Below are 23,143 nucleotides of genomic sequence, written 5' to 3'. Positions count from 1 at the left end.
TAGTAGACTCAAATAGTAAGAATTGAAGAAAAGTTGAATGACTATATGGAATTTAATAAATTAAAGAGGCATTATTCATTTTGGTGTTTGGAAGGAGCCAAGTGTCCTTTCAGGGAGTCAAGAGGGAATTTTTTCTGATCATGCTTTCCCTTTCAGATGCCATCCCGCACTTGAAAAGGGCCCAGGACCTACTTCTATGCCTACACTGCACCTGTGATTGACATAAAAAGTTAACATTTATAGTAGAGTGATTGTTTATATGTATTCAACTCTTGATGTGCATTACCTCATGTGTCAGACATTGCAGTCTTTTGGGCAGCAGTGCGTGTTGACCAGTGGCTGCGCCTTTCTCCCGAGGGCAAGAAATGACAGAGTAGGGCCAGCTTCCCTCTAACTGCCTTTGGCTGAGAGATGGAGGAATTGCCAGTGTCCTTATTCCACAGCCTAGTTAACTAGTTTTTCTTGTAACTCCTGGATATGGTTAGTTGACAGCAGTAGTACTAGGGTTAGCTTTTCATAGGTTTTAAGTGTTGTTTATAGTTATGTTTCATCTGGGTAACTTTTAAAATAATTTTCTGTCTCTCTGGCTGAACAGAAATCTCCTGGTTTCAAATATTGCCCTTCATGTGACATGGCCATTCTCTTTAATGATGGCCATTCTGAAAGTTTATTGTTTAGATGAGGGTCCAAATGCTCTATTTGTTTTTCAAATAAGCGAGAGAAGCTTGCTTGAAGCTGTTCCCATTATATAAATCTACGAGACTGGCCTCAGATTTGGGCATTCCTTCTGCCTTTGGAGCCATCGTCTTCAAAAAATGCAGTGGCACCTACAACTGCTTCGTTTTGTGCCTCTTCCACTTCTTCCACAGAGGCGCCTTCTCTGAAATCTTATCTGACAGGAATAGCACACTCCATCATTCCTCTGTGGAACATAAAAAGTGGCCACCTTCTCAGGCACCCTCTAAGAAAAGGAGACAGAAATCTTCTCATCAGGTCTCTGCTAATGGTAGTTCAAGGCATAAACTTGGTCTTTTTTGACATCCTAAAGCACACTAATACACATCCTTTGGTAGTGTTGAAGGAATAGTCCCTTGTAGTTACCCACACTGATACTGCGGTACCCTATAGCACACCTCAACATATGGATTTTTCTGTCACTCCCTCTTCCACAGTCTAATGGCTATAACTGAAATTCTTCCAGATATTTAGACTTCCTTTTAATCTGTTGCTCCTAGTTAGATCCCTTGCACAAACCCTAGACATTCCACTCTCTCTGGTGTTTACACCCTTTGAATACTTCAGTTGGTTTTGCCTGTATTCAGTTTTTATTCATGAGCTAGTTCCTCTAAACCAGTGGTTCTTAACCTGGGGAGCAAGATGCCCTTTCTGGGGGTGCAAACCATGCCAGATTTTTTTCAAAGGTAAATCATTGAAAACACAAATTAAGCACAGGCACGTAAGTACAACTACTTTGTTTCATCAAACCTATGTATTTATTAACTATAATTTTTTTAACGATTACTGTAATATATAAACAAAAATATATCTAGGTTTAAAGGGTGCGAAAGCATATTTTTTAGGTTTAAGGGGTGCGAGAACATATTTTGAGAACCAAAGGGGTGCAGGCTGCAGTAAAGGTTAAGAACCACTGCTCTAGACTCTTCATTTCTGTTGCTCTTTTCTGAATTCCCTCAAATTTGTCAACATCTTTCTGATACGGAGGCACTCAGATCCTAATATGTTTGCATCACACCTATCAAGAGGATGATTACGTATATTACCTACCTAACCCTTTGTGTAAGAAGCCTACAGATTTTTTTGCAATGTGTAAAAATAAAAAAATAAATATTTGAATGTGACCCCTCCGCCTTCCACACCTCCAGTTGTTGGAGTTTTTGGATTTGAGGTCTAGCTCAAAATCAGATTCAGCATGTCTGCTGCTTCTTGAAACATGGCATTATTCATGGGAAATAATGGGGGTTATCCCTCGTCATGTTGATTGGTGTTACGTGAATAAAGCCCTGTGCATCAAGATGAAATTATATGCCTTAATGTATAAAGGTTATTTTGATGGAGCATAATATACGATAAACAAGTGCTCCACTAATGCTCCAGTAAACACATTTCTAATTCAAGAGAGATGTAATCGCTCTAATTCAAAATGCTGATCTTTTTCATATCCCAGAGTTGCTTAGTCAAGCTTGGCAGTTTCACTTTCATGACTGTAGGTTTCTGAATTGGAAAATGAAGCCTATTGCTCTAACAGTTGGATTTATGCCAAAACAAGGGTTGCTAACCATCCTTTAACTGACTGGCATAGACTCAGTTTTGCTATCTTCATCCTCTGCTTCCTTTCACTGGCTATATGGATTTTAAAGAAACTGTTTTTCACTTGTGAACAGATTTTTGTTCCATTAGCCTCTCTCCAAAAGACACTTTTATTAGGACTGACAAATTCATTTCTCTTTGGTTCCAATGCATGGTGCAGCAGGACCGGATCTTATTAAAAGGGAGGTGGGGGAAGATGGAGGGCTATCAAATCCGCTACAGTATAGATGTTACCGTCCAAACACAGTTCACTGATGTGTGGGCATTCACCAAGTCTGTTAGTTACACTGAGAATTTCCTGCCTTTTGTCTCCATACATAACTCACCTTTGTGTCTCCCCTTCCCCAGTGCAGGAGAATGAAAGGAGCAGGCAGCTGCTGCCACTAAGCCACCTTCCCGCTGCTCCACAGGCCCACGTGGGCCACAGCGTTCCTGCTCTGCACGGGCAGGGAGCATCCTCCGTCTGCAGGGACCAGCAAGCCCTGCAGCTGCCTCTGTTGGGGCAGCCGAAACTGCAGTCATGTCATAACAGCTGAGGCTACCAACAGTGTCATCTGGCAGCTCCAGCCTCAGCTTTCCCTCAGCCTGAAACCATGATATGCCAAGGAATTAAGTATAAATAGTGCCTCCCCACTATGCGCAGGTGCCTCCCCAGCAAGGCGCACAAAATAGTTTGAGATTCTATATTAACTGCCCTGTATTGATGGTGACCTAAGAGCTAGTAAAGTGCCGGTAAGAATGTTAATTGTTTGATATCAAATCCCATCATGTTATAAACATTCTCTGCTTTGTTTTGCAGAGAGGGTGGTACGACACTGAAAATGAGTACTACTTGCTGCTCTTCACCCTGACTGTTCGCTGCCTCTACTACACTAGTTTCAGCCTTGAATACTGCTGGCATGGGTCTATTCAGAAGAGGTACCACTCATTTTTTTGGATGCTGGCCTACATGTTCTACTATCCTGTGTTCCACAATGGACCCATTATGACCTTCAATGAATTTACTAAGCAGGTAACAGCACTTTCAAGATGATACAGCTGTTGGTTTTCAATACATCTGATGTGGACCGAGGGCTAAATCCTCTGAGGTGCTGTGCACTTCCTGCCAGGTTCCCAGCACCTTCACACATTACCTTTAATGTGGGGGTTGACAGCTCTGGGCACTTTGATAAATTGGCCAGAATGAGCCCTGATAGAAGGAAGATGACAGCCTGAAAATTAGTTGGGGAGCTAAAACTACATATTATTAAACACCCCCTGAACTTCAGAAGATTTTGGTTCTGGATCCAGACTTTGAAGCTCAGATCTATATCTTGAAAATAATATCTGAAAAGCTGCTAAACAAATTGGTGACCTCTTTCCAGCTGCCAGATATATGTATTCAAGCTGTATTAAATTAAAAGGAGAAAGAGACTGTGTGTGTGGGCGGGGGGAAATGGGGGGTAGGGCAGATACTTTCATCTTTTGAGAGGTGGTGTCGTTAATTAGATGAACATTTTGGATAGGTAGAGCCTAAAATTCCCTTTAATCCATTACTTCAGATGATTCATCTGATAATGTATTTTAAAATGCACTTTCCAGACGAGTCTGAGTTAAAAGTTTCATTTACAGTTACCTACTTGAGAAAAAATTTTCATTGATGAGATTTTCAAACAGAAAATATTCTTAATGTTAGTGTATCTTCATCTTTTCCTTTTTTGTATGGCTTGAAGCAGATTGCATGCAGGAAAGAAGGGCGCACTGAGAACGCAAGCTTAGGTATTACCTGGTTATGCGTCAGCCATAGAATAATACTGAATTCACAAAAAACTAGTTGTTAAAAACTGAGTATCTATTCATTGACTGAGTGAGATTGAAGGAGAATGTCCAAATAGGTCTAAAAATCTAGTGATTGGGGTAAAGAGGGGCTGATTTAAACTCAGAGCCTTCGTTTTCCACATAATTTTTTTATCTTCTGCATGAGACCAAGGGTCCATGCCAGCCTTGTATTACCCACACTGAAGCCCGCACTGTGGTGTCTTCACGGCTATTGTTATTTGTGCTAGTTGGATTCAAGCTAGCATGGGTAGGCTAGGCTGTGCACAACTTTGTTTTCTTTTCTGTGGGTATGTCTGACATTTGGACACTCATTTTCCATTAGAATGAATAGGAATCCGGTGTCCAGTTCCCCTTTGTGGCTTTGAATAGAAAAATGAACACACACACTGATACTGCATTGAACCGTGACTGACAGAAGTGCCAGAGGAATTAAAGGGTCTGAGTCAAGTGATTTTTCAGTACTTTGAAGAAACTTGGTCTCTTCAAAGTACTCACTTCCAGTAAGATGTCATTAAGGGAGATGAGTCAGAAGAGCAATATCATCTGTAAAGGTCATTGAAAGATGTAACAAGTTATCAGGTAATTTTCTAGACTTCATTAAGAACAAGTCAATCAATTGTGCCTCTATAAAGCCCTTTTCAGGAGAACAAAAAAATTGGTGGGGAGAAAATTCAAATGAATACAGTATTTACCTTTTAACATTAGTTTAGATGAAGACTGACAAAATATTTCCTTATTATATATCATTTTATAGCTCCAAAAGTATAGCTAATCGTTTCAAAGAAAACATAGACACTGTCCCTGCCACAAACAAACCTAAATTTTAGGCATGAGACAATGAGTCGGGGAGAGACAAACAGTAGAGCAGGATGCTGTTTAATGTACATGATCGCATTTGAAGTATGCATATGCATATCTTGGTGGTTCTGGAAGATTTGACTTTTAAACAAAATTTAAAAAGGAAGATACACTACCCCTCTGATACTAAATAATCCATATTATTGACTCCCGTGAAGGTGTTGCAGAAGAAGTGCATTTGTTGGAGTGACTTAAATGAGGAGAGGGTAGTGACTTGGCAGAATATAGAGGGGCTTCTGAATGATAATTAATTAGCAATTTTCAGCAGCTCTATCTGGGTGCATGAGGTATGAAGTATGTTTATTCCTTTTATCATAAAAAAGAATTGCAGAAACTCCTTATTAATCTTGGGAGTGAGAAGAATGTTGCTGTTTAACATGCTGGAAAATGGAGTTGCAGAAAGTGAAAAATAGCAAAACTATTCTGTGGCAAAGAGCTTTTGGTAATAATGCTTTACTTTGTTATAATTGCTTCGCAAAAATGGGATGGTTTGACCTTTTATTAATAGTAGTCTGGATCTAGCAGCTATGCCACAGCACTATCCAAGATCGCTTAATCGCCCTTTACTTGTGGGGAAGGTTGATGTGAACTCCACTGTCCCTGGAATGGACAGTCAGCTGTGACCAGACATTGTCATTACTAATGAGGTACAGAAGAGGATCCTTATGGTGGATGTCACAGTTCATTTTGAGAACAGGACCGTGGCCTTCTGTGATGCCCAAGCTCAAAAAAAGAAAAGAAAAAAAGAAATACACCTCCTTCCTCCCGTCTGATGCCCTGAGAGCGGGGGGTTACAAGGTTCAAATATACGCACTGATCGTTGGAGCCGTGGGCACATGGGATCCCAGTAAAGAGTGAGCATTATGAGAATGTGGAATCAGTCAGCGCTATGCCCTGCTGATGTAGCAACTCATGGTGTCAGACCGTCAAGGGACATTTATTTAGAATATATCACCAGACAATGGCAGTGCTAGGAGAAATGAGCTAGAGTGCCAATGAGAAGCAAAAACAGGAAAGTAGCTGAAATATTTTTTTTATAGATGGTATTTATTTAGGAATAACTTACCCTAAATTCTCAATTACTGAGGGGCAATTTACATTTATTGTTACATTATTTATTTTTCACAAGTTATTGCTAGTATAACTTTCCATGGATACTAATATTTAAACTGTACTGTTAAATTTATTACCCTAATTTGGGATATTGCAGATTATGTGTTATGTGCATTTTATGACTTTTTATACCAAACTTACTATTTTTAGATAACTTGAGCATTCCACATGGGTGAATAGAAACTTTTTTATTAATCTGTGCTGTAGATAACTTTAACATAATTTTTGTATTATGGTACTGCCCAGAGGCCCCAGTCAATAATTATAGGCCCTATTATGCCAAGTACTGTACAAACATGTGCAAAGACATGGCAGTTTCAGTAGGTCAAATGTCAACCAGCCCCTACAAATTTACCTGCAGAATTTGTGGGTGTTATGTACGTAAATACATGCAGCCCATATTAAACCTAACTTCCCAATTTGTACATGTAAACACTCATATTTGCATACGTTTGTGGAGGCCAGTTGAAACCTTGATCCTTCCACCCAAAATTTCAGAGGATCTGTCTTTTGCACAGTATGCAAAATATTCATGTGCAAACCTGATTTAGATATGTAAATATGCGTTGGATTTTGTAAGTGGCTTTCTGCATGCACAAATTGATGCATGTGAAAATGTACCAGATTCACAAAAGGGAGTCATTTGGAAATTAAAGTTCAACATCTGTAGCGTTCTTTGGTTTGCATGCTGCATTGTGTGTGAATCTGGAAGGCAATGCTGGTTTCCCACTAAACAGTAGATTACTGTATATTCTAGCCTACTTCAGGGAGAAGGTGGAATGAAACTTAGTATATGAATGCGTTTAATACAGTTAATGTCCTAGAATTTGGTGGGCATCCTGGGAAACATCCCAACTACAAAATTTAAATCTTCCCCTATATGACTTCAACTTGTGAGACCAGCACTTGCTCAGCAGATCACGTAGCTCTTGTTGACTGTGGCAATGTTACAGGAGTAAAGCATTTAGTGTGACACATTGTTTTTGAGCAGTAAATCCAGTGAATTAGGTATAAACAGGAGAGTTTCAACATCACACAGTGTTACTTTGTCTCTTCCCCTTTCTTGTCTTCAACAAATATTTACCACTACCACAGCCACTATGGCTTTTCCCAGTATCTAAGGATACTGATAAATACAGGATGATTAGAATTGTATCTCACATCTGGACTCTCTTAAGGTTATAGTGCCTGGGAACAACAAATAGTGTTTGTCTCTTTCTCCAATAGTTGCTTCTGCTAAGGCTGTAGTAGCCTCTGAGGCTCCTGACTGCCTGCTTTGTGGACCTTGGTCAGTCTCAGCAAATAGCCTCATCCGCCCTTCTGCAGCAGAACCACGCTTGTTCTCTTGGTTCAGGGCCCTTCAAGTTATTTCGAGTGTATGTGAGCATGTGTATGCATGGATGCATGTGTACAGAGGGATCCACCAACAATCGCAGCAGGCTTTGCAGCTGGAAGAAGTAGCATCAGCATCCATGAGCAACATCTTGGGTAAACTATGGAGAGATGCAGATTACATTTAAATAATGCCTCCAGAGCTTAAAATTCGTTCCGAACGTGGCGCGCGCGTGTGTAAGTCTACACATGCATAACATATTGATTGAATTATACACACAATGTATACATAATATAAAATATATATGAATGCTCATATGAATCACTTGATGGTTTAAATGCAGCCACCCCTGGCATATACCACGATTGTTTTTTGACAGTGCCTGACCCTATTACACAGCATATTAAGATATACCTTAGTCTCTGTTGACAGTGTCAGGGCCCATAGAGTTTAGGTCTATTTCTAAAGCTCCTTGAAATCAATTGAGAGACTCCCATTACCTTTGGTGGGCTTTGGATCAGGCGTTCTATGGGAGATCACCTTGAATAAAAAACCTACATTTTTATTACTAGATGTTCTCAGACATTGAAAAATCTACTTTAAGACCCCTGCCTAGTTTTCTTATTAAAATGTTTTTTCCTTAAAATAAGTGACCTGGTAAGTTGTTTCTTCCTCTACAAAGGCTATTTAACTAAATGCTTCAAAAATACTTAATGCCTTTTTATGAGAACAACAAAATGTTGTACAGCTACTCGAAACCTACCCCTAAAGGTGAACCAAAAGAAACTAAGGAGAAAAGTAAATTTTTTGTCTCTTAATTTGCTCTATTTTAGTAGCTTTGCCTGTCAGAATTTTTAAATTCCAGGGTTTTTGTATGAATCTGAAGGCAAAATGCTTTCTTTGGAAAAAAATGAACCCAACAGATGTTAAAGGGAAATAGACTGTTAACTGAAGATATTGTAGTTCTGTTTATCTCCACGCAGTGTGCATGGCAGTCAAAAAAGCAAACAGGACGTTAGGAATCATTAAAAAGGGGATAGAGAATAAGACTGAGAATATATTATTGCCCTTATATAAATCGATGGTATGCCCCCATCTCGAATTCTGTGTACAGATATGGTCTCCTCATCTCAAAAAAGATATACTGGCACTATAAAAGGTTTGGAGAAGAGCAACTAAAATGATTAGGGATTTGGAAAGGGTCCCATATGAGAAGAGATTAAAGTGGCTAGGACTCGTCAGCTTGGAAAAGAGGAGACTAAGGGGGGATATGATAGAGGTATATAAAATCATGAGTGATGTGGAGAAGGTGGATAAGGAAAAGTTATTTACTTGTTCCCATAATACAAGAACTAGGGGTCACCAAATGAAATTAATAGGCAGCAGGTTTAAAACAAATAAAAGGAAGTAGTTTTTCACACAGTGCACAGTCAACTTGTGGAACTCCTTACCTGAGGAGGTTGTGAAGGCTAGGACTATAACAGTGTTCAAAAGGGAACTAGATAAATTCATGGTGGTTAAGTCCATAAATGGCTATTAGCCAGGATGGGTAAGGAATGGTGTCCCTAGCCTCTGTTTGACAGAGGGTGGAGATAGATGGCAGGAGAGTGATCACTTGATCATTGCCTGTTAAGTTCACTCCCTCTGGGGCACCTGGCATTGGCCACTGTTGGTAGACAGGATACTGGGCTAGATGGACCTTTGGTCTGACCCGGTACGGTTGTTCTTATGTTCTTATGAATGACTTCTGTTACCTTGTATCAGTGAGAGGAAATTCTGTAACACGGTTACACTTGTGTGGTTAAAAATACATGTTAGTGCTGTAGGTTTATTTTTAGGCTGTTCTCCAGGCTCTTCTGCCTGCTGTGGGGTTCTTTCACTTTACGCCCAAGCGTATGATGCTGGCCACTGTAAAAGAGGATACTGAATTAGATGGACCTTGGGTCCGATCCAGTCTGCCAGTTCCTACATTCCTGTGTTCCTGTGTGCGAAGAGACACTAAAATGAGGATGTCAGTGGTAGATACAAGCTGAGAGAAGCATAAAGTTTTCTTTTCATGTGCTCTTTGAGAAGCTTGTGTGTATTTCTTAGCAGATAATTTTTGCTGGATCAGGTTTAGGGTAGAATTCACAGAGCCAGAAACAAGTGTTATTAAAATGACTTGTATTCCTCTGTGTGACAGCCCTCTAGAAATTAGAAGATTATAATTAAATAAGGCTCTCCTTGAGCATCTTCAGATATGATGACATTCAACATATTTGGTGCCTCCAGGCTCAGAAATTGTCTGGCAGTGGGGTGACAGGGTATCTGAATTGATAATGTGGGGATGTAGGGTGATGCATCTCCTGCCCTCATTGGGTGTACAAAGATATCCCTGCAGGACTGAACCATTTGAAGCATCCATTAAAGCAAATCAAAAATGTGGACAGATGAAAACATGACACACCTGTTTAAGGGAGCTGCATTGTGAGGTAGATACAACAATCCACAGGCCCTGTAGCACTGTCCAAGTGTGCTGCATCTATCGTGGCAATGCACCATGCTCTTGAATCGTGATGGCTAATGTGGAAGCTCTGCACTATTGTGGCTTGCACTACTTCAGTCCTACTGACTGAAGTTGCAGAAGTACAAGTCTGTAGTGTAGACAGGATATAGAAGGGAAGTGTCCTTTTTCTCCATTTGAGAATAGTGCTCTTGATGGTGCAGATAAATAAAAAGAAATTAAATTTTAAAAGTTGGCATCAAAAAGTCTATTTGAATGAAATGTCCAGTCATTTGTACACAATATAACTTACTTTGATTTCTCTGTGTAGATGAAGAGACAAGAAGCCTGCAGTTTGAAGATTAACCTTTGCATTTTGCTGATGGGCATAGTTCGCATTTTCTTTTGGTGGTGGTTGGCAGAGCTGATGATTCATCTCATGTATACCCATGCCATATACAGTAGTTCTTCACATCTGGAAGCAGTGTCCTACTGGACTTTAGGTCAGTACAAATATTACTTACTTTGAATATACTTGTTAATTACCTACTTGTTACCTAATCAGTGCCCAAAAGATGCTTTATAGACACATAAGGCAAGAGTTTGCTTCCTTTCAAAAATTATAATTAAGACCATTTTAATATTTTCAAATTCAAAAGTTAAAACAAATTGAAAAAAATGTAGCTGAAATTTCCACCTTGTTTTTATGCCAGCTGCAGAGCTGGTTGAAATTATTTGAAGTTTTGAGGAGAAAAACAAAAAACATGTTGAGAATTTTTTCACAGTTCTTCCTTTGCACTCTGGTATTTTTTCCTCCAAACTGTTCTACTGATATAAAAAGACAAAATAGATCAAAAGGATAGAGCAAGGGATTCCAGAGGAAAACAAGGTGGTAGGAAGGAAATGATCTGTGTATGTACTGTTTAGTTCATGATGTTTGCCATCATTGTGTATGTACGTGTGTGAGAGAGAGATGTTTAGTATTTTAAAGTAACTTTTCTCCTAGCTTTTTTTTTCAGTTTCTTGTTCTTTCTTTTTGGTGGCTGTCTGATAACTTGATTATAGATGCTTAAGTATTATAATGAGTGCAGTATAAAAATGTTGATCGTAGTCACTGTAGTCACATTCAAGCTGTAGTCACTTAGATTCACAGATGCTGTGATCTTCTATGCTCTGTGATGTTTACCCATTGGGGAACTTTCCGCTACCCAAACTCTTAAACTTTGGCTCAGTAAAGCTAGACTTGTTGCTCACTGAAGCAAAGGAGATGCCTCTCGCTACCTCAGGTGAACCTGTTGTAAGTACATAAGGGAAGATCTAGTTCTGTCCAGCAGAGGACAGTGGTACACAAGACCATTAATTATATACCGTCCTACAGCTTATTTTTGATCATCTGTGATCTGTGCTGTAAAGGAGGTCAGACTAGATCAGTGGTCTCCAACCTTTTTATGCCCAAGATCACTTTTTAAATCTAAGGGCAACCCAGGATCTACCCTGCTCCTTCCCCAAGGCCCTGCCCCTTCCATCCGCTTGCCCCCACCTTCACTCACTTTTACTGGGCTGGGACAGGGGGTTTGGGAGGGGGTGTGGGCTCTGGGCTGGGGCTCAGGGGTTCGCAGTGTGGGAGGGGGATCTGGGCTAAGCTGGGGCAGGGGATTGGGGTGCGGGGAGCATGAGAGATGCAAGCTCTCGGAGGGAGTTTGGGTGCAGGAGAGAGCTCTGGGCTGGGGCAGATCGTTGGGGTGAAGGAGGGGGTACAAGGTGCTGCCGGTAGGTGGTACAGTGAGGCTAAGGCAGGCTCCCTGCCTACCCTGGCCCCACACCACTCCCAGAAGGGACCATCATGCCCCTGGGGAGCAGCCAGGGGGCATATGGCTCCACACGCTGCCCCTCTCTACTAGCACCACCCTCACAGCTCTCCTGGCCAATGGGAGATGCGGGGGCAGTGCTAGCACACAGGAGCAGCATGTGGAGGGAGACCCCTGCCCCTCCCAAACCCCCCCCCCCCGGCTGCAGGGCTGCGCTGGCCGCTTCTGGGAGCGGTGTGGGGCTGGGTTAGGCATGGAGTCTGCCTTAGCAGCAGCAGCCTCACTTACACCGCTGGAGATCCTTTAGGATTGACCAGTCGATTGCGATCGACCAGTTGGTGACCACTGGACTAGATGATCACAATGGTCCCTTCTTGCCTTGGAATCCATGAACCTATGAATAGAAATTCAGCCCAGAAGTTGATGCCAGTCTTTAACAGTCCTAGGCCAATAGATGGCACCTGTATTCACAGGGAGAAAGTTGTGTTCCCTCCAGTGGAGGGCAGTGGTACATGTCCTCTCAAAGCTAGTTTGGTGTACGTGATAGAAAGATAAGAGGTTTTCTTCCAAGCTTTTTTCCCCTCCCCTAACTCTATCAGCATTTGTAAAGGAAATTCTGAATTAACATTTCCTGTTCCAAACTTGAGTTCTTTAGTCAATTAAATCCAGTAGCTGCTGATGTCTTCTATATTCAGAGGGTAAAAGCTTTGCAGTAGTAAGTGATGGAACATGTTAAATCAAATGCTGACCAGTTAAGACCCCAAGAGTAAGGGACAACTATTCAAGATTGGTGTGTGTGTGTGTGTGTAAATTATCAACAGTATTAAAACAATAGATACAAAAATTACTATTTGAGAAGCAGCTCAGGTTGCTGATATATTCATTTGATGCAATCAGTATCACATTCCAATAACTAAAACTCATTTAGAGCTGGTGATTAGAAAATGCTTAAAATATAAGTTCAGGTGATGCAAGTCTATTTCAAAGCCAGCCTGTACTGTAAAACTTCCTTAATCTGATTAAAATATGATCATCTGAACTTAAATAATTGCCCTTAGATGAGCCTGTTTTTAGAAGAAGTGTGATTAATGGGGGATGGTACACTCTCACAGAGGGATTATGTGTGCCAGTGTAATTAATGATGATAGGTAGTTAAACAGTAGGGTTCAGTTAAGTTTGCAAGGATATGAATGTACCAGTAAAAATGTTACATTTTTTCAAGTGTTTTCGTTCTGTACAGTTCTGACAATCTAAGGCTATTTGTTTATCACAATAATTGTGCTTCATCTCTCATTAAAGTCAAATTACATTGACAGATTTAAGACATATGAAATTTAGGCTTACATTCCATGACTGTGTGTCCTCTTAAATAGCATTTAGTAGATTTATTTTCCTCTGATCCTTTCTTAGTTATATAGAGCTTTACGTACCATTTTACTATTCCTTGTACCGATCCAAATGTTACTTTTATCTGAGATTCCGTATTATTGAAACTGCATACATCAAAGAGGGACTGAGGAAAGAGACTGTCAATCTTAAAACAGTGGGTTTCAACCTTTTTTCATTTGTGGACCCCTAAAAATTTTCAAATGGAAGTGTGGACCTGTCATGGTACAATTCCCCACTCTGAACCTTAGCGTCCAAAAGATGGGGTACCAGCATGAATTCCTCTAACCTCAATTACCAACTTAGAACCTGTAGCGCTGCCACCAACCAGGAATTCCAGTGCCTGGTACACTCTGGTCCCCCCAAAACCTTGCCCAGGGACCCCCCCACCCGCCCCCAAGACCCAGACCTCTGGATCTAACACTAAGGAAAGTAAACCTTTCCCCACCGTTGCCTCCCCAGTCTTCATCTCCCTGGTTACCCTGGAGATCAACTGTGATTAAAACTCTTGAATCTAAACAGAGAGGACAATTCACCTTCATCCCTCCTTCTCTCTCCCCTCTCAGACTCTCTGAGAGAGACAGTAATCCTAACACAGAGAGAAATTAACCTCTCTCTCCCTTCCCTCCTTTCTCCCCACCAATTCCTGGTGGAATCCAGACTCAGTCCTGGGGTCTCACCAGAAATAAAACATCAGGTTCTTAATATCAAGAAAGCTTTAATTAAAGAGAGAAAAACAGTAAAAATTTATCTTGTAAATTAAGATGGATTAGGTAAGTAAGGGTTTTTTAGCTATAGGGGGCATGGACCTCTCAGCCTAAAGTATTCAAGGACAAATTAAATCCTTTCAGCAGAATAACAATTTGAAACTCCTTCCAGCCAAATGCACTATTTTGCAATAAAGAAGAACAACATCAAAGCCTAACTCGCCTTATCTACTAGTACTCACTATTTTGAACTGAAAGCCGTATTGAGAAATTGGAGAGAAATCCTGTTGCATGTCTGGTCAATCTCAGAACCCAGAGAGAACAACAACCAAAAACTAACAGCACACACAGAACTTCCCTCCATAAAGATTAGAAAGTATCCTGTCCCCTGATTGGTTCTCTGGTCAGGTGACAGCCAGGCTTACTGAACTTGTTAACCCTTTACGGTCAAAAGAGATATAAAGTACTTCTGTTCTATTAACTTCTACTATCTGTTTATGACAGGACCCCTTTGGGGGTTGAAAACCACTGTACTGAAGGTTTAACCACATGGTATATTAAGGTTCCTGTGCCACTGTTTTCTTTTTGATTAATATCCATTTAGTTCTTGGCAGATTGAAAACTGTGTGTATCGTGTTGTGTATATCAGGTATTGCATCACTGCCCCCAGTAACTTGTAAACTTAATAGTGAAGTGTGAGGTAGTATTGCAATAACCTGTAATTAGATCATGTAATGGAAATATGTATAACTTTGGATGTTACAATTGCCCTTCCAATTTTTCTTGAATATTTTGGAGTGATATACAACAAAACCTGTCAATATGGATGAAAGCAGCAGAGCTTAAAACTTGAGCAAAGGGTAACTCAGTAAATCTTAGGGACACTTTGCCATGGTCAAAAGTATGCCTTAGAGGAGCACAGTGCAGAATTGCTTTTTGGACTGTGACAGGGTCAGGCCAGATGGCTACAGAAGAGTGTTCGAAGGCAGATATATTAGTCCCAGATTAAGTAGATCCCTTTTCCCTGGGTAAGGTAACAGGGGCAGTTCCAGAACAAGCAGGAACTTGCTGGAACCAATTAAGGCAGGCAGGCTAATTAGGACACCTGGAGCCAATTAAGAAGAAAGTGATAGAATCAGTTAGGACAGGCTGGCTAATCAGGGCACCTGAGTTAAAAAGGACTTCACTTCAGTTTGTAGCGTTTATGCGAGGAGCTGGGAGCAAGAGGCACTAGGAGCTGAGAGTGAGAAAGCATATTGCTGCAGGATTGAGGAGTATCATTATCAGACACCAGGAGAAAGGTACTATGGTGAGGATAAAGAAGGTGTTGGGAGGAGGCCATGGGGAGGTAGCCCAGTGAGTTGTAGCTGTTGTGCAGCTGTACCAGGAGGCACTCTAGACAGCTGAAGTCCACAGGGCCCTGGCCTGGAACACGGAGTAGAGGGTGGGCCCGGTTTCCCTCCAAACCTCCCAACTCCTGGGCAGACACAGGAGGAATTGACCTGGACTATGGCTTCTACCAGAGGGGAAGGTCTCTGGCCTGTTTCCCGACCCACAAGGTGAATCTGTGAGGCAAGGAAATCTGCTAATAAGCACAGGACCCACCAAGGTAAAGGAGGAACTTTGTCACAGGACATAAAAAGATTCAGTATAATGTCCCTGCAAAGTACAGCTATAAGCATATAAAATGTTTATAGAGTAACAGTGTTAATTTAAAAATGTCAAAACATTTAAAAATATGAACAATTTTCTACTATATCACAGATGTTCTGCAAATGATACACAGTAGTTCGGTTTTTTAAAAATAAAAGCTAACAAAAGAGTAGCACCGAAATGTTAATATTACCTAGAGTACATTGTCCATTATTCATTGTTTCTTCCTCCCTTACACATACATAGAACTAAGAAATAAAATAGCACCTGGGGCAAGTGGTTACCCATCATCAAGATAAATATTGTCTCCTTTGTAGCAGGAAACTAGGCAAGTGAGTTTCTCTAAGTAATGCTGAGAAAGGTATGTGAATATTCTATATACCTACACAGAAGGTATGTTATGAAGCCCAAAGCTAAAGGTTCAAATGCCATCCAACTCTCATGAAGTGTTTTCACTTTAGTATTAATGAATTTATTGAATTGTGCTATTGCTTTTAAAATCTGCTGATTTGTTGGCTGAGTCCTTGTATACTCAAACAGGTATCTGCTTAGGTGGAAACTTTAGCAGATCTGATTCTTCCTCTCTCACTGCTTTTGGCTGCAAATCAGTGTCAACCCTGGCTGCATTACTGTAACATTACATCTTCCTGGAATTAAGCCACCTCATTCCTTCTTGAATCACTTGCAACTCCAGAGCCTTATCCATTTCTTTCCTCTCTTGTACCTGTCTTCATAAAAGCCAACACTGACCTTATCTCCTCATAAGCTAAGCTAAGCTAACCTAATCTGTCTATATGGGTATGTCTACGTTGCAAAAAATAGAGCTACATCAGCAAGTCTCAGAGCCTGGGTCAGCTGACTCCGGCTTGCTGGGTTCATATTACGGGGGTTAAAAAATACCAGTGTAGACATTTGGACTCAGGCTGGAGCCAAGACTCTGAAACCTGGTGAGTAGAGCCCTGTGCAGAAACAGAATTTATATCTGTGGATACAAAGTGGATATCCATGGAGCTGCAAGGCTCTGCCAGAAACTGAAGCTGTGAAAGCAGCAGCATGTCAGGCTGCTGGTTACAGGAGCTAGTTCCCTGCACGGGCAACTCCTTTGGCATGGTCGTATCGCCCCCCAGCTCTGCCCATTGGGGTGTGCACCAGGCTGACCGACAGCTGTGTCTGGTCACACTAGCATGTGCAAGCAGCTCACATGCTCTCGGACAGAATACTCAGACTGCTGCATGGGAGGGACTCCTGTCTGGGAGTATGTGAGCCGCATGCGCCCACTAGTGTGACCAGGGACAGCTATCTGTGCTGTCCACCCCAGTGGTGGAGCTGGCAGCGATAAAGCCACGCTGGAGGAGCTGCCCCTGCAGGGTGTTGGCTCCTGCGAGTGTTGGCCTGACATGCTGCTGTTTTTGCTGCTTCCGTTCCTGGGAGAGCCCTGAAGCTCTGTGTATAGCTGCATCCATGGATATAAATTTTGTATCCATGCAGGGCTCTACCGGTGACGGAGGTGGGTCTCAGAGCCCAGATTCCAGCCCAAACCCAAAGGTCATTGCTACTATTTTTAGCCCCATTGCACAAGCTCCATGAGCCCGTCTGTTGATCCAGGGTCTGAGAATCACTGCTGTGAGTCTTTTATTGTATTGTATTTTATTTTTGGCAGTGTAGACACACCCTCTATGGGACTTTTAGAATATTAATCATTAGAAAATCTAAGGATTTCAAATTGCTTTGTAGCCTTGCTTGAGCTTTCACTTGCTAGATATCTTCCAGTTTCCAGCCTCTCTCTCCTCAGCAAGGTACTGGACAAAATAGTCTTTTCTTATGTCTCTGACCCATTTCTTCCAACTCATTCTCCCTAAAATGTGGGCATAGCCAATAGAAAGGAGCATAAACTACAGCAGTCAATATGTAAGAAGGGAATTAGCAGGGTTGTGATGGAATTTGAAGGAGATTAAGCCAAGTAACAATAAATACTTGTAGTATATCAGAAACAGGAAGCTGGCAAGAGAGTCTACAAGAGGATGTAGCAAAAATAGTGGAAAGGTCAGAAATGGGTGACAAGAATGTTTACACGGATGGAAGAAAATCCCTATGCAGATAGAGAGAGTGAAAATATTGGAAGAGATTATTTTAGAGAGGAGATGACTAAGAAGAGACATGATAAAGTTATACAAAAATAATGAATGCTTCAGAGAAGGTATTTTCCCTTTCTTATAATGCAAGAATAAGGGATCATTGAAACTGAAAGGCAGCAAATTTATAAGTGGAAAAAGAAAGTTTTTTTTCACACTATGCACAATTAGCCTGTGGAGCTCATTACCACAAGATATCATAGAGGCCAAGAGCTTAACAAGATTTTTAAAAAAGATAGGACTAAAGATAGGATTCACCAAGGGCAAGTCATGCCTGACTAACCTAATTGCCTTCTATGATGAGGTAACTGGCTCTATGGATGAGGGGAAAGCAGTGGACGTGTTAGTCCTTGACTTTAGCAAAGCTTTTGATACGGTCTCCCACAGTATTCTTGCCAGCAAGTTAAAGAAGTATGGCCTGGAGGAATGGACTATTAAGGTGTATAGAAAACTGGCTAGATCGTCGGGCTCAACATCGTCGGGCTAGATCAACGGCTCCATGTCCAGTTGGCATCCGGTATCAAGTAGAATACCCCAAGGGTTGGTCCTGGGGCCAGTTTTGTTCAATATCTTATTAATGAATCTGCAGTATGGTGTCGGACTGCACCCTCAGCAAGTTTGAAGATGACACTAAACTGGGAGGAGTGGTAATATATCTGGAGGGGGGGGGATAGGACACAGAGAGACCTAGCCAATTAGAGGATTGCGCCAAAGAGATCTATATGAGATCAACAAAACAAGTGCAGAGTCCTGACCTAGTCCATGCACGCTACGGACATAGGGACCAAATGGCTAGGCAGCAGTTCGGCAGAAAAGGACCTAGGGGTTAAGTGGACAAGAAGCTGGGTATGAGTCGACAGTGTGCCGTTGTCGCCAAGAAGGCTAACGACATTTTGGTCTGTATAAGTAGGGGCATTGCCAGCAGATCGAGGGATGTGATCATTCCCCTCTATTTGGCATTGGTGAGGCCTCATCTGGAGTACTGTGTCCAGTTTTGGGCCCCACACTACAAGAAGAATATGGAAAAATTCGAAAGAGTCCAGAGAGGGTAACAAAAATGATTAGGGGGCTGGAGCACATGATTTATGAAGGAGAGGCTAAGGGAACTGGGATTATTTAGTCTGCAGAAGAGAAGAATGAGGGGGGATTTGATAGCTGCTTTCAACTACCTGAAAGGGAGTTCCAAAGAGGATGGATCTAGACTGTGCTCAGTGGTACCAGATGACAGAACTTTCAAACTTTAGATTAATTACATTGATGGTAATAATAGTGGAAAATGTGCATAGATGGCTAAAGTAAATAACGTGTCTGTTCATTCTTTCCTTTCCCTTGCTGTTTTCCTCAATTACTCTTCCACCAACACTTCCTAATTTATGGCTGGTCATCTGTTTATGGACATAAACTGTGCCTGGCAGCCACTGTAGCTCTGAGCAGTAATGCAGTGAGCCTTGGTTCAGTGAGCTATAGAAATAGTGTGATCAGCAACCTTCTTTGAGATTTAGCAAATTACATTACTTAAATCTTTAAGTAGGAAAGCAAGTGCCATTCTGCATTCAATCTTTGATTTTGTGCATTTAAAGGAAAGATTATTGGAGGGCTGCACTAATTGGGCAGCAGCATTTTGAGCTTTTCACATTGATTATTTTTAGGGAACCTTATCTGTTACAACTAGGAAGCAGAAATTCATTCTTTAGGCTCCTTAACCAAATTGCATGAAATCTATGGCTGTTTTGTTATGTTTTTTCTTATTTGTATTGTATTTTTAATTAATTATCTGGATTTAAATACAACAATATAAAAGAATGCTGACCTGGGGACGGTGTGCCTTTGCCATTAACTAAAAATACAATTGCAAAATCATTATGAAACACAACTCAGCAGCACTTGTCCTTTCCCTATTCCTTCCACAACCAGCAGTCAGTACACACATCAGAATCTCCTGTACCGCGTGCTCTTTCCCATACATAAATCCCACTTGCTGTAGCTCTATAATGTCAGCTCAAACAGATGTGCTCTAGTGTCTGGAAGGCCCAGCGGTTTGGGCTATTTTGAACTGAGGAGTGGAAGGGGAGTGAATTCCAAAGTGAGAGTTCTTCCCACAGAACGTGCTGCCATTTGCCCCTTTTCTTTGATAGAAGAGTAATTCCAGCTGAGGTACCTCTGCTGATCTCAACTGCAGCAGTATGTCTCAGGGAGGAAAATCCCAGGGCTAAAAAAAAAACACCTCTACTCCTGCAGCCAGTTCAGATACTGGAGAACTAATGTCATATGATCACAATGAGATTTTCTGTTTAACAAGCTTGCTACCTTATGCTCTCTGAATACATGTCAGGAACACAGTTGCCAACTTTCATGCACTCCGACTTTTACAATAAACCAAAAATCAAGCTAATCTCATTTCAAAACAAGGCCAAAACAAGCCAATCCCTAAGAACCCCAACAGTATGTGACTAGATTTTCTCCCCCACCTGCAGCGTGCAGTCTAGGACTGCGGTGGGCCTGCTGTGCACCCCTGACACTCCCCCTGCCCCCCCTCCCCGCTCCTCCTTACCAGGAGCCAATCAAAAAAAAAAAAAAAGAAGCAACAAACTACAAGCCAAAACTAACCAACAAGCAATTCATAATCCAATTAAGCCAACAACAAGCCCAGTTTCTGTTTTTTTTTCCCCCCTGGGTTTGGCATGTCTGATCAAGAGTAGCCCCACATAGAACACTGTTATATTCCAGTCTAGAGGTGGAAAAGCACTAATCATGGGGGAATACTGCACATCCAAGGGGAAATGTCACACCCTCCTGGACAGAGATTATTTAAGAGCAGCTGAGACTTTAATCAGATCTCTGTGATAACTTTGGTTACAATCCATGTTCAAACACCCTGAACTGAGAGGTGTGACTTAGCCTCTGTGAAGTCCTCCAGCTAATTACCCCGGTACACCATAATGACCTCAGTCTTCTCCAGACTGGATCTCAGCAATCTTGCTCCCATTCATACCCCAGTCTTGCTCAGATGGTAGGAAAGACACTTTGCTGCACTCTTTGGGCTGGGTGAGAGAGAGCCATAAATCTGGGTACCATTGGTGAATGTCAGATTGAAAACTCTTTGGCCTGTATCTCATCATTGACTCTCCTAATGGCTTTGCATAGTGTACACATAGAGTAACAGGGGTGGCAGAAGGGAACCTTGTGTGATCCCATGTTAGAGTTCTCTCAGGAGAAAAGCTGTTTTGTGTGGCCTCCAGGGACCATAGGTGTGTCAACAACATCTGCATGATCCATTTCACTGAAGGCAGTTCAGAAAGCTAACCAGCTCATCACTCTCTTATACCCCGAGACCCACACCTATTATCCCCATAGTAACCCTTGCCTCCAATTCCTCCCCAGTAACATCAGTGAGTAGAAAAAATGCTGCTGAGCCAAAGAGGGATTATGGTCTTCCTTAAAGGGGTTTAGCCCCATTGTGGTACATTCTGAGAGGGGGAGAGTGGATCTGTGATCTCTTGGTGGCTGTCAGCCATAGATTTTCATGATGCTTCACCAGAAACTACATAACAAAAATATCTCTGCTCTTGAGGAGCTTGTATAAAACACATACAGTTGCTGAAGTAATTCAAACAGCAGAGAGCAATGTTGCATGTGGTTGTTAGCACACACAGTTCCTATGGAGCAGTTAGAAAATATGAGTGGAGAGAGGAAGAACATTTGGAGAATGATTATCAGAAATCTGACCCCAGTTTGAGGTGGTATAGAAGAAGGCATGAAGGTGGGATTGAATGAGGCAAACAAAGAGGGCAGGATAGAGCAGGAGGGGATGGAATAAATAACCTGATGACTGTTTTTAGTTAAGTATATTCAGCAAAGTAACTCTATAGGTTTAAAGGCAGCATATGTTTGTTGTAGAGCATCCCTGGTTTTTAAATGGAGCTAAAGGATTTTATGTGTGTGTTTGTGGAGGAAATAATAGAAAAAGCCAGAAGGTGGTAGTAAACACCATGGATTTTCCCCTGATACATGCCACAGACAGGGATCTCTAGATTACAATACTTGTATTAGTATAAAATAAGTGACACTATGGGGCCATGTCAGTTGTCTTTTAAAGGTACAGAAATGTTTGTTTACTAGACACACATTTATCCGATGATAAGGCATGATTTTCAAAATCAGATGTTTGCAATTATGCGTACAAAATTTGAGTTATTTGCTGTGTGTGCAAATATTTGTGCATGTGGTTAGCCAACTGAATGTTTATGCTTATCTAATTTTGAAAGGCAGGTCTAGAATGTGTAGCAGCCCCACCCTTTTGTATCTGCAGTGCACATCATGCCAATAATGTGGCTGTGGCTATGTAAAAGTATACTTTTATAGATTTGAAGGATGAAAGGGGACATTTGTTATCATACAGTCTGAGCTCCTGCATAACAAAGGCCATAAAACTTCTCCCAATCCCCCAAATAATTCCCTTTGGATTTTTTTTAAAGATACACTCTAATTCAATCTCAATTTAAAAATTGCCAGTGATGGAGAATCTACCATGAGCCTTCATAAATTGTTTCAGTGGTTAATTACCCTCATTTAAAAATGTGCTCCACTACCCATGACTCACTGTGGACACAGACCATGAGAGGTCCCTCCTCAAGGGGTCTGACAGGCAGCAGCCTCCTGACTGACTCCCTGCTCTATATAAACCCAAGGGCATTCCAGGCAGCAGCACAGATCTCCTGTAGCTGTTACAACCATTTGTGCTTTTGAACTCCTGGTTTCAACCTTAGCTTCATAGAATATCAGGGTTGGAAGGGATCTTAGGAGGTCATCTAGTCCAACCTCCTGCTTAAAGCAGGGCTAATCCCCAGACAGATTTTTGCCTCAGATTCCTAAATGGTCCCCTCAAGGATTGAACTCACAACCCTGGGTTTAGCAGGCTAATGCTCAAACCACTGAGCTATCCCTTTGCCTTCTGACCCAAACTCTGACTTGGACTCTGACCCTTGGTATTGACTCTGGCCTGAAACCTTTCCATGAACAACTCCTCATGTTTGACCCTGCTCTGACCCTTGGTCCCAACTGCCCTTGTTAGGATCCTCATAAGATGTACCCTAAGATGTATGTGACATTCCCCAGGGTACAATCTGGACTGTTGAACAGCTGTGTCCCTTCAGTTCTCCAATCTGGGGTGCCTTTTACACTGCTTTGCTGTGAAAATAATCACTGCTGGCCAGTTCACACACAGCCTGTAGCAAGTAAAATCACTCCTAGCTGAATTACGTGAGTGCTATGGTCAGCCACTCATGAGTTGCATACAGGGCAACACCAGTAAACTCCCAGTCCCAGACCTTCCCCCAGAAATGTGTCTCTTGTACTGCCCAGCTTTGCACTTGACAGTGCAAGATCATATAAGGTCCATCATTTCATCAATGCAAAATGATATACACAAAGCTTGTTATCTCAAGTGGAGGTTCCCAACAGTTCAATCGAAACACATACAGGGTTAGATAAAACAGTAAAGCAACTTTATTAACTGCAGAAAGATA

The 23,143-nt window shown here is 41.6% G+C and overlaps 1 protein-coding gene across 8 annotated transcripts in view; it reads left to right on the top strand.

Moving 5' to 3' along the window:
- Nucleotides 1-23,143, top strand: part of HHAT (hedgehog acyltransferase) — a 406,300-nt gene that overhangs the window by 39,884 nt on the left and 343,273 nt on the right. For all 8 annotated transcript variants that reach the window (XR_012655622.1, XR_004371388.2, XR_012655621.1 and 5 more), the window contains 2 exons: nucleotides 3,128-3,340; nucleotides 10,264-10,435. Coding sequence is in view for 5 of the 8 variants with exons in the window: in XM_075064349.1 (XP_074920450.1) it covers nucleotides 3,128-3,340; nucleotides 10,264-10,435 (385 nt within the window). In the remaining 3 variants the exon portion in view is untranslated. The remainder of the gene's footprint in view (nucleotides 1-3,127; nucleotides 3,341-10,263; nucleotides 10,436-23,143) is intronic.

The sequence above is a fragment of the Chelonoidis abingdonii genome, chromosome 3 (assembly GCF_003597395.2).
Source record: "Chelonoidis abingdonii isolate Lonesome George chromosome 3, CheloAbing_2.0, whole genome shotgun sequence".
Classification (NCBI taxonomy): Eukaryota; Metazoa; Chordata; order Testudines; family Testudinidae; genus Chelonoidis; species Chelonoidis abingdonii.
Note: the sequence above shows the minus strand (reverse complement) of the source record. Positions and strands in the feature narration are given on the sequence as shown.